Raw genomic sequence first — 12,379 nt, 5'->3', positions numbered from 1 at the left:
CTGAGCCTGTCTGGCTCTGAATGACACTTACAGAGGGCGCTGCCTCATCCCCATTTCCTGCAGTTCCTTTGTTTACCTTGTTTACTTCTGTAACGTGGTCCAGACAGGGCCTGCTTTGAATATAGAAGAGAACCTAGAACATAAAAGCCAAAGATCCAAACCCTGCTGTGCCCCTTGGAATCAATACCCCCAAATAAAAATCTAGTTTTGAAATTGTTCTTACTCTGCCTCCCCCATCCTGCCAGATGTCACCTCCTTCCTTTGCACATTGACGTGATCACAGAACAAGTCTCATTTTTACAGATAAGCCCCCATGTTCAGAATGCAAAGCTTTCTCCTTAAAGGAACCACGTTTAAATGGCAGGTCTCCAGTTCACTTCATAGAAGCCACTTTTTTACTCATAATGCAGTGAAAGAATATGATATTATTTGGGGGGTGGTAGTCAAATCCCAGATGTAATGACATTGAATCTTTGGGGGAGTTTAGCTCAAGTTCAGACACTAGGACTCCATTCAGTTGGTGTTTGGATCTACGTGTGGAACTTCACCGGGTCCTAATGAGTTACACCCGTTTAGCAGTTGCTGCTTGCAGAAGCATTTTTTTAAGTTTTGTTATTTTTGACAATAATAGCATTTTTTGAATTTCTTCTGAAGCATACCAGCACCATTTTCCTTGTGCAAATTAAAAAACTAATCTGCCCTTGCCCTTCCTGTCCCATCCTCCCCCAAACAAACCCAACATCTGGCTTAAACATGTTGTTTAAATTCTTTCCAGAAAGAGACAGAGGGAAGGTGGGGAGGGAGTTTTCCTCCCGTATACCTTTTTGGTAGTAGAGTTCACTGTCGTTTCTGTTCTGGGCGGGGTGAAGTGCCTGAGTAACATAAATACACCACAGATAGGAAGCAGTTGGCCTGTGGCCATGCAGCTGGATTATCCAGACATCCTTCACAGCTTTCAGTGCAACCCTTTATCCCCCTGCCTTGTTTTAAATAGCCAGAGGCCTCAGTGAATGCTGGCTGATGGGGCTGTTGCCAGAGGATGGGGTGGGGGGATTCTGTTCCCCTGCCTCCAACACACACACCCCATGACACAGGAGTCAGTGCTCTTTGGAAGCAGCATAGGAGGAATTAGGGCAAGATCGAGGATGCGGCAGGCTGCAAGCAAAGACCCAAATTAGCAGCCCCTGTAGTCTAAGAGCCAAGGAGTGGGGTATTTTTTAAAATCTCCAATAAATGAATACTTCTTGGAAGTAAGTTTATGGCACCAACATAAGTCATGCAAACTTCCCTTTTTCGTGTTTACTTAATCCCCTCAAAGGAAGGGAGAATGGCAGACAGCTGCAACACCAAAAAAGTAAAAAGCATGTTCTAACAAGAGGTGTGTAGTTTCAGTTATTCACCTTGGCCATTTCCTGTTGGGATGAACCCATCGTACACTAACAGAAGGTCTGAGAAAGCTGTGTGTTTCATCCTGAAGAGTTACAAATCCTGAGGACCCTTAGTTTTTCTAGAATGAATGGGACATGGCTGGGAAAAGTATATTCTCAACTTGTCTGTATGTAACTAATCTAAACAAATGTTACCAAATGTTCCTAATCTCTGTGATCTAAAGGAAAATGGATTTGAATCATGAGATGAATGGATTAATGAAAGAAACCATGTGATTATTAAATTTAGTTTTCTTATTAATGAAATCTTTATCCTATCCCAACTAAGCTATTGTGGCTCATAAGCAAATGAGTATTGAACACTTTATTTTTTCTCAGAGATTTTGTTAGCTACAAATAACTTTTTTAAAACCTGTTTATAAATTTCATGCATTTAACCCATTCATTGGGGCGCCTGGGTGGCTCAGTCGGTTGGGCGCCTGCCTTCAGCTCAGGTCATGATCTCAGGGTCCTGGGGTCGAGCCCTGCATCAGGCTCCCTGCTTAGCGGGGAGTCTGCTTCTACCCTCCCTCTGCCCCTCCCCCTGCTCATGCTCTCTCTCTCTCTCTCTCACTTGCTCTCACTAAGTAAATAAATACAATATTTAAAAAAAAAAAAATTAACCTTTCATTCCACAGCCTACCACATAAAAAACACTGCTGTAGGTTCTAGGGATGTAGCAGTGAACAAAAAGAGCAAAGGCCTTGGTTCTATGGAGTTTACAATCTAGTTCAAAAAAGTGGGCAAACAAGTAGGGCAGATGTTTCGGTAGCATGTAGAAAGATAAAGAAGGATGAGAAGATTTAAGAGGATTGGAGGGTACTACTTTATATAAAGTGGACAGAGAATCTTCTCTGATGAAATAACCTTGGGCAGAGACCTGGAGGAAATAAGGAAATGAGCTGAGTTAGTGTGGGGGGAGAAGGGCCGAGTGGGGGGGATAGCAAATGCAAAAGCCCTGAGGTCATAGTGTGCTTAATGTGGAGGACAGGGGCAATGGGACTAAAGTAGAATGAGCAAGGAGGAGAGTGATAAGTGCTTGAGTTTCATTTTTACTCAGAGTAATGTAGGAAGCTTACTGGGTGTCTTATTTTAGTAGAGTATCATAATCTGACTCACCTTTGTATTTTCTTAGAAAGTTGGGTGGGTGTGGAAGTAGGAAGGCCAGTTAGGAGGAGGTTGCAGTAGTCTGAGAGGTGATGGTGACTGGGATCAGGGCAGTGTTGATGGAGGTGGTAAAAAGTGGATTCTGGCTATATTTCAAAGGGAGAACCAGTAGTATAAAAAAGTTTTGACAGTTAAGAGTTCAGTCTGAAACATGTTGATTGAGATATGCCTACCAGATGCCCAAGGAGAGAAATCACATAGGTAGTTGATTTTACTGATCTGAAGCTCAGGGAAGAGGTCTGGGTAGACATGTGAATTTGGGCACTGTTAGCACCTAGAAGAATTTTAAGTGGAGTTGTTGGCCCTGGCTTGGGTTATGGATGGTTTAGCCACAGTTAAAGGAGGAGAGGCCGAGAGTACTGGTACAGAGTCATAGGAATGCTAGTGGGCATGGGTGCAAGGTCCCTCCTGACTTTACCTGTCTTCCCAGGGAAATTAAAGCAATTCCTCCATCAACTGAGAGGGACAAGGTAGGTGGGCCCATGAAATAATCTTCTTGGGGACAGATTAGGGAAATGTGGCAGCATGCTGGGGGGCACCTAGAAGCCCACTTGAGGTTAGTGACTTTAAAACTAGACCTTTGAACAAAGTCCTGTTCAACAGCCTGGGTAGGGCATGGAGTTAAGGAGGTGGTAGAATTTCACCAGGGTTGGGGTTTCACCGGGCATTACAGTGAAGAAAGAGAGGGCAACATGTTACGTTTTTGTACAAAAGCGTGTCGTGACAGACTCTGGAACTTGAGTACTGAATCAAGGGAGAACATGAAGGTTCGGGGGAAGGGGGTCAGAGCAATAGATGGTTGGTCCCAGTGGGGTGAAGACTTGTAGGAATGTGGAGGGAGTGAGCCACAAATTTGGCAAGAGGCAGCTGGAGAGCACGCTGCTCAAAACTGAGGTTACGGAGGTGGTGCAGATATTAGTAATGACAAGGTCATGGGTGTGACCTAGGCTGGGGTACCTAAGGTTGGGGGTAAGACAAGGGCATTGGGGAAGAGTTCCAGAAACTGAGAGGCCAAGGTATTGTACGGAACTTCTGTGTGAATAAGGAAATTACCAAGAATCACAGCAGGGATCGTGGTGGAGAGATGGAGGGACAGTGGGCCCATCTGCCACCGTCTTCCAGGAATGAGGGAAGGGATGCGGCCCAGAGGTCTGTAGAAGATTGAAGAGGAGGGTAGTGGTGGCATGGTCAGACTTGGGAGCTTCAGAGAAACCAGGGCATGCACCAGTAGCCTGCGGCAGAGGTGACTAGCATGCCCCACATCAAGCCTCAGCAAGGAGAGCGGCTGGACAGAGAGAGCGGCCTTGCGTCAATGGGCCCCAGAAGCTCAGCCCCAGAGCACATTTCCATGTAGGTTCAGAAAGTGAAAGGAACGTCTGTGAGGTCCCTGGAGCAGTCAAAACCATTGAGACAGAAAGTAGAAGGGTGATTGCAGGGGCTGGGCAGAGGGGAGAACAGTGGGGGGTTTAAAAATGTCTAATGGGTATGGCGTTTCGGTCTGGGATATGAAAAAAGTCCTGGAGATGGATGGTGGTGAGAGTTGTAGAGCAGTGTCCATGTACTTAATGCCACAGAATTGTACAGTTAAAATGGTACATGTTATCACATATATATTTTACCAGTTTTCAAAATGAAAGGACTAGTCTGAGGAAGGGACAAGGAAGTAAGGGAGCAGGGGGGCATGGTGGAGGGGAGTAGAAGTTGAGCCACAGGCAGTCATGGGAAATCTGGGTGAGTGCGGTGAGCAAGGGTGTAGAGGAGAGGGACTGTCTAAAGGGTCTCTGGTGGACTGGACATGGCAGTGGCCGGGCTCTGGCTGGCCTAGGGGGAAGGAGAGGTCTTCCCTGAGTCCCAAGGAAAGAGGGGGTTCTATGTTACTCTACATCTTTGTTTCTCTAGAATCTGGCACAGTGCCTGGCATGTAGAAGATGTGAATATACGTTTGAATGAGTAAAAAATGAATTCTATCCAAAGAAAGAAAACAGCAAATGAGAATTTAAATGGCCTTGCTGAAAAACCCAAATATGTTTCCCCAAAAGTGATGAAGAGAATGACAAGAGCTAGAGTTGGTCTCTGGAGAAGAAAGAGGATTTTTGGCAAATGTGCAAAAGAAGTTATTGCGAAATTGAAGTTTAGCCTGGAAAAAATAAAATCATAAACAGAAGGCTACACATGCGTAAAGGGTATTGGAACTGAAATCTTTTCCCACCTACATATGCGATTGCATGGTGAATTTGTGATTTGGAAGGAAATTATCCTGTTCTTGTGCTAAATCAGAAGATGATTAGCTTTATAAAATGTTAAGCCTAGGTCATTCATTGCGAACTAAGTTTTAAGGGTTGAAATTGTAATATCCCCTTAAGTTCATAGGTTTGACTTTCCTAACTTAGGGATAACAAATTACAGCATTTAGCTCATTCATTTTGTTATTAATACTTAAACCCAGAAACTAGAGAACATTATGCCTGCATACATCTTCAAAGACTCACAAACATCTTTAAATTTACTGGGTATCTTTTTAAAAATGTACTTTGGCAAGGTAATTAGTTAAAGTGTTTTTTGGGGTTTTTTCCCCTCAAATTTGAGAAGGGTCACCTTTTTTTTTTTTTTTTAAGATTTTATTGATTTATTTGACAGAGAGAGACACAGCGAGAGAGGGAACACAAGCAGGGGGAGTGGGAGAGGGAGAAGCAGGCTTCCCCCTGAGCAGGGAGCCCGATGCGGGGCTCGATTCCAGGACGCTGGGATCATGACCTGAGCCGAAGGCAGACGCTTAACGACTGAGCCACCCAGACGCCCCGAGAAGGGTCACCTTTTAAGGTTGCCGCCAGACCTAGATTTTCTTTTGATGACTCCAGAAAAGTGCCAGCCAGTGGTCATCTTGAATTGTGAAACGTGTCCTGCAGCTACCAGACCATTGTCATGCCCCGTTCTTCTTGTTGTTGTCGTTCTAGTGACAGCTATATTGTGCGTGTCAAGGCCGTGGTTATGACCAGAGATGACTCCAGCGGGGGATGGTTCCCACAGGAAGGAGGCGGGATCAGTCGCGTGGGGGTCTGTAAGGTTATGCACCCCGAAGGCAACGGACGCAGCGGCTTTCTCATCCATGGTGAACGGCAGAAAGACAAACTGGTAATGGCAGACATGCAACCCACAGGTTAAATCAGCAACACCCCATTTCTTTATTGTTTAATCGTAAGCCCTCTTCTCATAGGTTGGGTTATTGTTGTTGTTGTTTTTCCCTCCCCTTATTTCTCTGACTTCAAACTGTCGTGAAAACTTAAGAAGTTAGAACCCGGGAGCTGATGCCAAATGCAACACGTAACCCTGGCTTCCCAGCAAAGGCACTTTTTACCACACACCATATACCGCAGGTGCTTAGAAGTCGTGTATTTGGCTCTCTTGTTGGCGTCTTTGATTAACTAAGCTGTCTTTCTGTCACTGTAACAAGATACTCAAAACAAAAGTGTGTGCTTTGTTACGAATCACACGGTAGTGAGCTTCGAAGTCGGGGTTTTTAAAAATGTAGTGTTTGTTCATGGAGCATGCTATCAAGGTTTGGATGGTAAAAGGTCAAATGCAAAGGCAGAATGTCACCTGACTTATGGTTACTTGTAAATACTGTTTATCTGAAAGATACTGTGGCTTTTGTTTCAGACACTAATGAATAAAACATGTTTGGAAAAAGTAGTGGCATCCCACGTCTATAATAATTCTGCATGCTTATTAAATATGTACTTTGGAGAGTGATCATTATTCTTTTACGAGTGGAGCATTGGTAGTTCGTAACATATAGTTCCAGGAAGGAACTTGGATGTCCAGTTCTGAGTTAGGAACGAATCTATGATATGAAGAAAAATTGAATGTTCCAACCTATTTTTAATTGGTGGCCTTGAACCTAGAAGAACATCGCTCCTATCTGTCCATGTACTGAAAAGCCAACTGTTGCTTCAAAATGTGCAGGATCATATTGAATCTAAACAGAAAATATAAAGACACCACAGGAAATGTCAGTGTTACATTTGAGACTCTTTTAACAGCAAGTGTGTCACATGTTGAGTTTTATGAGTTAAATGTACAAATTTAATCTTCTTTTGCAACCACTTCTTACTGTTTAAAAAAGTTACCAAACAGATAAGACAGAACAATTTGTAAATGTTATATATAGATTAACAGAAATGCTATTTTCACACTTGATTCATTTCCAAAAATGCAATGAATGAAAGTTTAAAGGGAGAGAACATAGCTCATTTTAAGAAGGGTGTCCATTCAGGAAATTCCCTATGTATTAGTCAAATAATCAAAACATTCTTACAAGATAATCACAATAAAGGCAATGTAACCACGCGACCAATAAAAAGTAAAAAAACTACCATTCAGCTAATGCCTACCATGTGCTAAATACAATGCTAGCCCTTTAGTTAGGTCACATCACTGTGTCCTTACAGTAGCCTATGTAATTATAACTGAAAAAATGAAGATTCAGAAAGACTCCTTGTTCTCAGTGATCCATCTTGAGGGCCTGGAACCAGTATTTGAAACCCTGTCACTCTGACCTTAAAACTGAGCCAAAAAGTCACATGTGTGCAACTGCTGTTAGCCCTTTGGTGTAGTTTTTTCCCCCATGTGCATATTTTTATTTTTACATAGCTCTGACCAGAGCTTGTCAACAATTTTGTATCTCATTTGCTTTGCCTTAACATTCTCATAAGAAATTTTCCACAGTGCTGGTATCAAGTTGATGTAACATTGTTTATTTGATGATCTCCTTAGGGTTATTATAAATATTAAGGTTCCTCCCCCCCCCCCATATGACCTACCTTCATTTTCCACATTTACTATTTTCTTGGAATAATTTAGGGGGTCAAATTTTTATGACTTTGGATTCTTGTACAAAGAACTGCTACCAGTGTGTATGAGAATTTCCTTTAACACATGGGAGGTTCATGTATTTTAAGTCACTACCAATTTGACAGAGTAACAGTGGTATCATGTTATCGAGTACTAATGGCATCAATGTTTTTGTTTGTTAAACAGCTGTAACTGTGAATTATCTGTCAATGTTCTTTGTTTATTTATCTATTGGGGGCCTTATTTTTCTCCTTGCCATGCATGCCCTCTTATATAAGAAAGATATTAATCTTCATCTGCCTTATTTACTGCAAATACCCTTAAAATTTGTTGCTTACCTTTTTGTTTTAGTTAGTGTTCTTTTTCTAGCAAAAATTTTGATAGAATTTTTTTTCACTTGTTCCCTTTTTGTTTTTATTATTACTTTTGTGCTAGCAAATTATCTTGCCTGAGCAGTTAAATCTTTTTAGATCTCTTTTTTCTTGGTATTTTCATAGTTTGTCATAGACTATGTCAACCTAACATTGCCTTTAGATTGTCTCATCCAGCCCCTTCATTTTAGAAATGTATTTATAAACTTGTATCTTACCACTGACTTATACATAATAATTGTAAACTTTTACGGGGCGCCTGGGTGGCTCAGTTGTTAAGCATCTGCCTTCGGCTCGGGTCATGATCCCAGGGTCCTGGGATCGAGCCCCGCATTGGGCTCCCTGCTCGGCGGGAAGCCTGCTTCTCCCTCCCCCACTCCCCCTGCTGTATTCCCTCTCTCGCTGTCTCTCTCTCTGTCAAATTAAAAAAAAAAAAATAATAATAATAATTGTAAACTTTTACCATTTTGGTCAGGACCCTTTATGTAAATAACCTCAGTTAAATTCCTGCAACATTCGGAAGGAGGAAGATACTTTTATCTCCACTTTGCATTGGGAAAACTCAGTGCTCCAAGGAGTGATCCATTTCCTCGATCTAGGCACGTGGTCATTAGCAGAGCCAGCATTGGAAACCGTTTCATTGTGAGGCCAAAACCTGGTCCCCTCACACTAACTCTGCAAGGTACTAGGGCAGTCCTGGTTGTGGACCAGCTTCTGTTATTTGTTGCTATTGCACAAAGATTGTGTGCCTCGTTCCCTCGTCGTGTTCCCCCGCCTCTCCCCATCATGTTTCTCAGTCACTCAGTTTCTCTTCCTGTCCCCTCTATATTCTGTGACTCTACACTTCTAGACTTTTATATGCCCTTGAACTGAAATCACACACCCAGTTGTGTTTCTCCATCTCTCCACCCCTTGTACTCTGGGAAATTCTGGACTCTTCTACTCTGTGGTACTTAACCCTGATCCCCCCACCCTGTCCCACAATACACACACACACACCCTTTGGAGATGTGGTGACTCCTCCTTTGGCCTCCAAGCTTCCATAACAGCACTTTTGCCCCACTGGAGGGTATGAACCCACATGGGAGCCTGCAGATAGGGTAGGTTGTTGAAGGACCCACTCTAAATGGTGGAATGGTGAGGAGAGGGTGGAGATCATTTGTGATGGATAGCATCAGAGTTGCTAGTATTGCAACTAGGACAAGAAATGCTTTTTCTGATAGAAACAGTTTTATCACTAGTTTTTCCAATGTAGTGCAGTTCTAGAATTTAACACATTGGTTCTTGTTATTATTTGAATTATATGTTGAAGCCTGTGAACAGAGCTACTGTTGTTTCTGTGGGGAAAGCCTATTCCAGACATCCATTCAGAAATCGTTATTTGGATAATTTTTTTTTAAGTTGGGGACAATTAAGTTTTCCTGAGAAATTATATGTAAATGTAAAATGTCTGAGTTGAATCATTTTAGATAAACTAGAGAAGTTTACTCCTTAAATCCCATGAGAAACCACCTACGAAGATGAACCCCATACTCTAAAAGGCTAGTCATTCCATTCGTTGTACATGTGCAGGTCTGTGAGCATACATACACGCTTGGTGGGAGTTCCAGCTGCTGAAGCTCTTTGAACAGCAATTTGGCAGGATGTTCATTTTAAGTGTACATACTTTTTAACCTGGCAGTTTCATATTTAAACTCCATCCTATAGTGATAGACTTGCACACAAAGATTTAAAGAAAGCAATGGTTCCCAAACATTTTTGGTCTCAGAATCCCTGTACAATCTAAAATTGAGGACCCCAGAAGGATTTTGTTTTATGAGTTATAGCTACTTATTTTTTACCGTATTAGAAATTAAAACTGAAATTTAAAAAACTATTTATGACAAGTTACTATATAACTATTTTCCAAAATAAAAATAATTGGAGAAAAGAGTAGCATTGCTTTATATTTTTGCGAATCTCTGGCTTAATAGAACATAGCTGGATTCAAATATCTACTCCTCCTTTCAAGCTGTTGCTGTTTGTTGTTTTGGTTGAAGTGTATGAGGAAAATCCAGCTTCACACAGATAAGTAGTTCAAAAAGGGAGAAAAATATCAGTAGCGTTTTCAGGTAATTGTAAATGTACTTGAATACCCCACTAAAACTCAGCTTATAGTAGTTTCTGAAATGTGCGATCCGAATCCACATTAATGAACTTTTCATACCCTGTTACATTAAAAGCTACTGCTTTATCTTTCACTTTGAGTGGACCTTTTACTCGTTCCTGATTTTTTAACATCATGTCATTTAAAAAATAATGGTTTACTGAGTTCAGCGGATCTTCCAAATGTTGATGCATTTAATTTTGCAGTACCAAAAAATCACATTTCTTAACATCATTAGAAAAGTTGTTAAGTATTGGGAAGCTGTCCAAAATTCTGATTTCACTGGAAAGTTCAGATTTTATTATTGGCAACAAATACCTCCAGTTGTTTTCCTTGAAGTGACAGGCTGGCTGTGTCCATTTTCAAGAAAGTATCTGCCAAATCCTGTGTCTGAATAACCATTGTTCATCTGTCGGTTGTTCTTTCAAGTAAACCTGGTGATCCCTGGGAAAGGCAGTTCGTTCAAGTCATAACTAAAGCAGTTGCACAAGTCGTTCATCCATATGCAGCAGAAGTGAACAGGCTGCTAGATGTGCCCCTCCCCTTCCATCTGAGCGTTTGTGCAAAGCCCACCTTTCTTCATACACTTCAGCCAGAGCAACGGATTACAGCAGCTTGAAGGCAGAAGGAGATCTGAGAATCCAATTATGTGTGCTTCCCATTTCACCACACAGGATAAAAGCTGTGTGTTCAAGGGTCAAGACTTAATACTTGTTAACTGCTTCATCAAGGACAATCTGACATAAAACTGGCCTTTTCCACTTGGCCTGAGCGGCAGTGATGAATCTGGTGATTTGCGTCGAGTTTGGTGCTGTTGCTTGCCTACATGTATGGCACACAGGTTTTACTCACTGTGCCTTTGGCCCCCTCACCAGAAATGGCAAAAACTGTCTTACTATGTGAGATAGTTGGTGGGTTTTTTTTTAAGATTTTATTTATTCATGAGAGAGAGAGAGAGTGAGCAAGAGAGCATGAGTGAGAGGGGAGGGACAAAGAGAGAGGGAGAAGCAGACTCCCCACTGAGCAGAGAACCGGACTTGGGACTTGATCCCAAGACCCTGAGATCATGACCTGAGCCGAAGGCAGCTGCCTAACTGACTGAGCCACCCAGGTGCCCCTATGTGAAAATAGTTTTGCCATCCTGGACCCTCTGAAGTGAGGAGGGGGTAGAGAGGGACGGCTCCCAAGAGCTCACAGAACAAAATTTGAGAACATGTATCAAGATGTTCATTCCAGCACCATTGCTAAAAGCGACTGATTAAAAATAACCTGGGGGCGCCTGGGTGGCTCAGTCGTTAAGCGTCTGCCTTCGGCTCAGGTCATGATCCCAAGATCCTGGGATCGAGCCCCACATCAGGCTCCCCGCTCCACGGGAAGCCTGCTTCTCCCTCTCCCACTCCCCCTCCTTGTGTTCCCTCTCTCTCTGTGTCTCTCTCTGTCAAATAAATAAATAAAATCTTAAAAAAAAAAAAAAAAGAACCTGAATGCCCATTAGTGTGGAAAATGGCTGAGTAATCCTAACGTATCCCTACTGAGCCATGAAACAAAACTTCTTTCCTGTATCTATCTCTAAGACGTGTTCTCAAGGAAAATAAAAGGCAAGTTGCAGAGCCAGTTATAGGTGTGGCCACATTTAAAAACACTCACAAGCTTAGGTGCATATATAAAGAAGCCGCAGGAAGGGACCTGGCTCTGTGTCCCCCATCCTGACAGTGGCTGACTCTGGAAGTGGAGAAGCATTGAGGGTGCGGAAGGAGAGAGGAGCCAGAATGGAGCCTTCGTGTATTTGTGTAGATTACTTAAATCTTTGACAATATGTATTTCTTGTGTAGATTCTTTTAAAGCTTCCAATGACAATATTTAATCACCTTTTTTTCTCCCCATGCATGTCATTTAAAAAGATAATCTTTTTAAAGACTTCCTCAAGTTTTAAGTTAATACCAAACTTCACTAGAGGGTTTACACCTGTGAGGTTGAAAACACCTGAACTTTTTCATTTTTGTCATTAAACTTAGATATGTAATGATGTTATTTTGTTTAACGGGACATAAAGTGATGGTACCTGATCCCCTTCCCCTCACTTATTTTAGGTGGCTGAACTTTTCTAAGAATTTTATAACTTCCCTAAGAAAATTTGCCACTGGAGGATCTTAAACTTGGAAAACATTGACCAAAGACTAATTTTTTTTTACCCTAAAAACATGGAGGGGGCGCCTGACTGGTTCAATCTGTAGAACATAAAACTCTAGATCTCAGGGTCATGAGTTCGAGCCCCACGTTGGGGTAGAGTTTGCTTTAAAAAAAATATGGAGAAACTGGAAGTCTTTGTTTTTACAAAAAAGTTTATTTTGAGACTTTGAATTGAGACTATTAAATTCTAAAATAGATAACATTTGTTGGTTAAAGCCTTGGTTATT

General features: G+C 41.9%; 1 protein-coding gene across 2 annotated transcripts in view; it reads left to right on the top strand.

Annotated features, from left to right (window-relative positions):
- Nucleotides 1-12,379, top strand: part of SPRED2 (sprouty related EVH1 domain containing 2) — a 115,087-nt gene that overhangs the window by 79,221 nt on the left and 23,487 nt on the right. For both annotated transcript variants that reach the window (XM_081833607.1, XM_081833608.1), the window contains exon 2: nt 5,549-5,726. In XM_081833607.1, coding sequence (XP_081689733.1) covers nt 5,549-5,726 — 178 coding nt within the window. The remainder of the gene's footprint in view (nt 1-5,548; nt 5,727-12,379) is intronic.

This window comes from Leptonychotes weddellii, chromosome 10, assembly GCF_054177405.1.
Source record: "Leptonychotes weddellii isolate Sample4059 chromosome 10, ASM5417740v2, whole genome shotgun sequence".
NCBI lineage: Eukaryota > Metazoa > Chordata > Mammalia > Carnivora > Phocidae > Leptonychotes > Leptonychotes weddellii.
The sequence above is the reverse complement of the archived record's forward strand: the minus strand, read 5'-3'. Positions and strand labels throughout refer to the sequence as shown.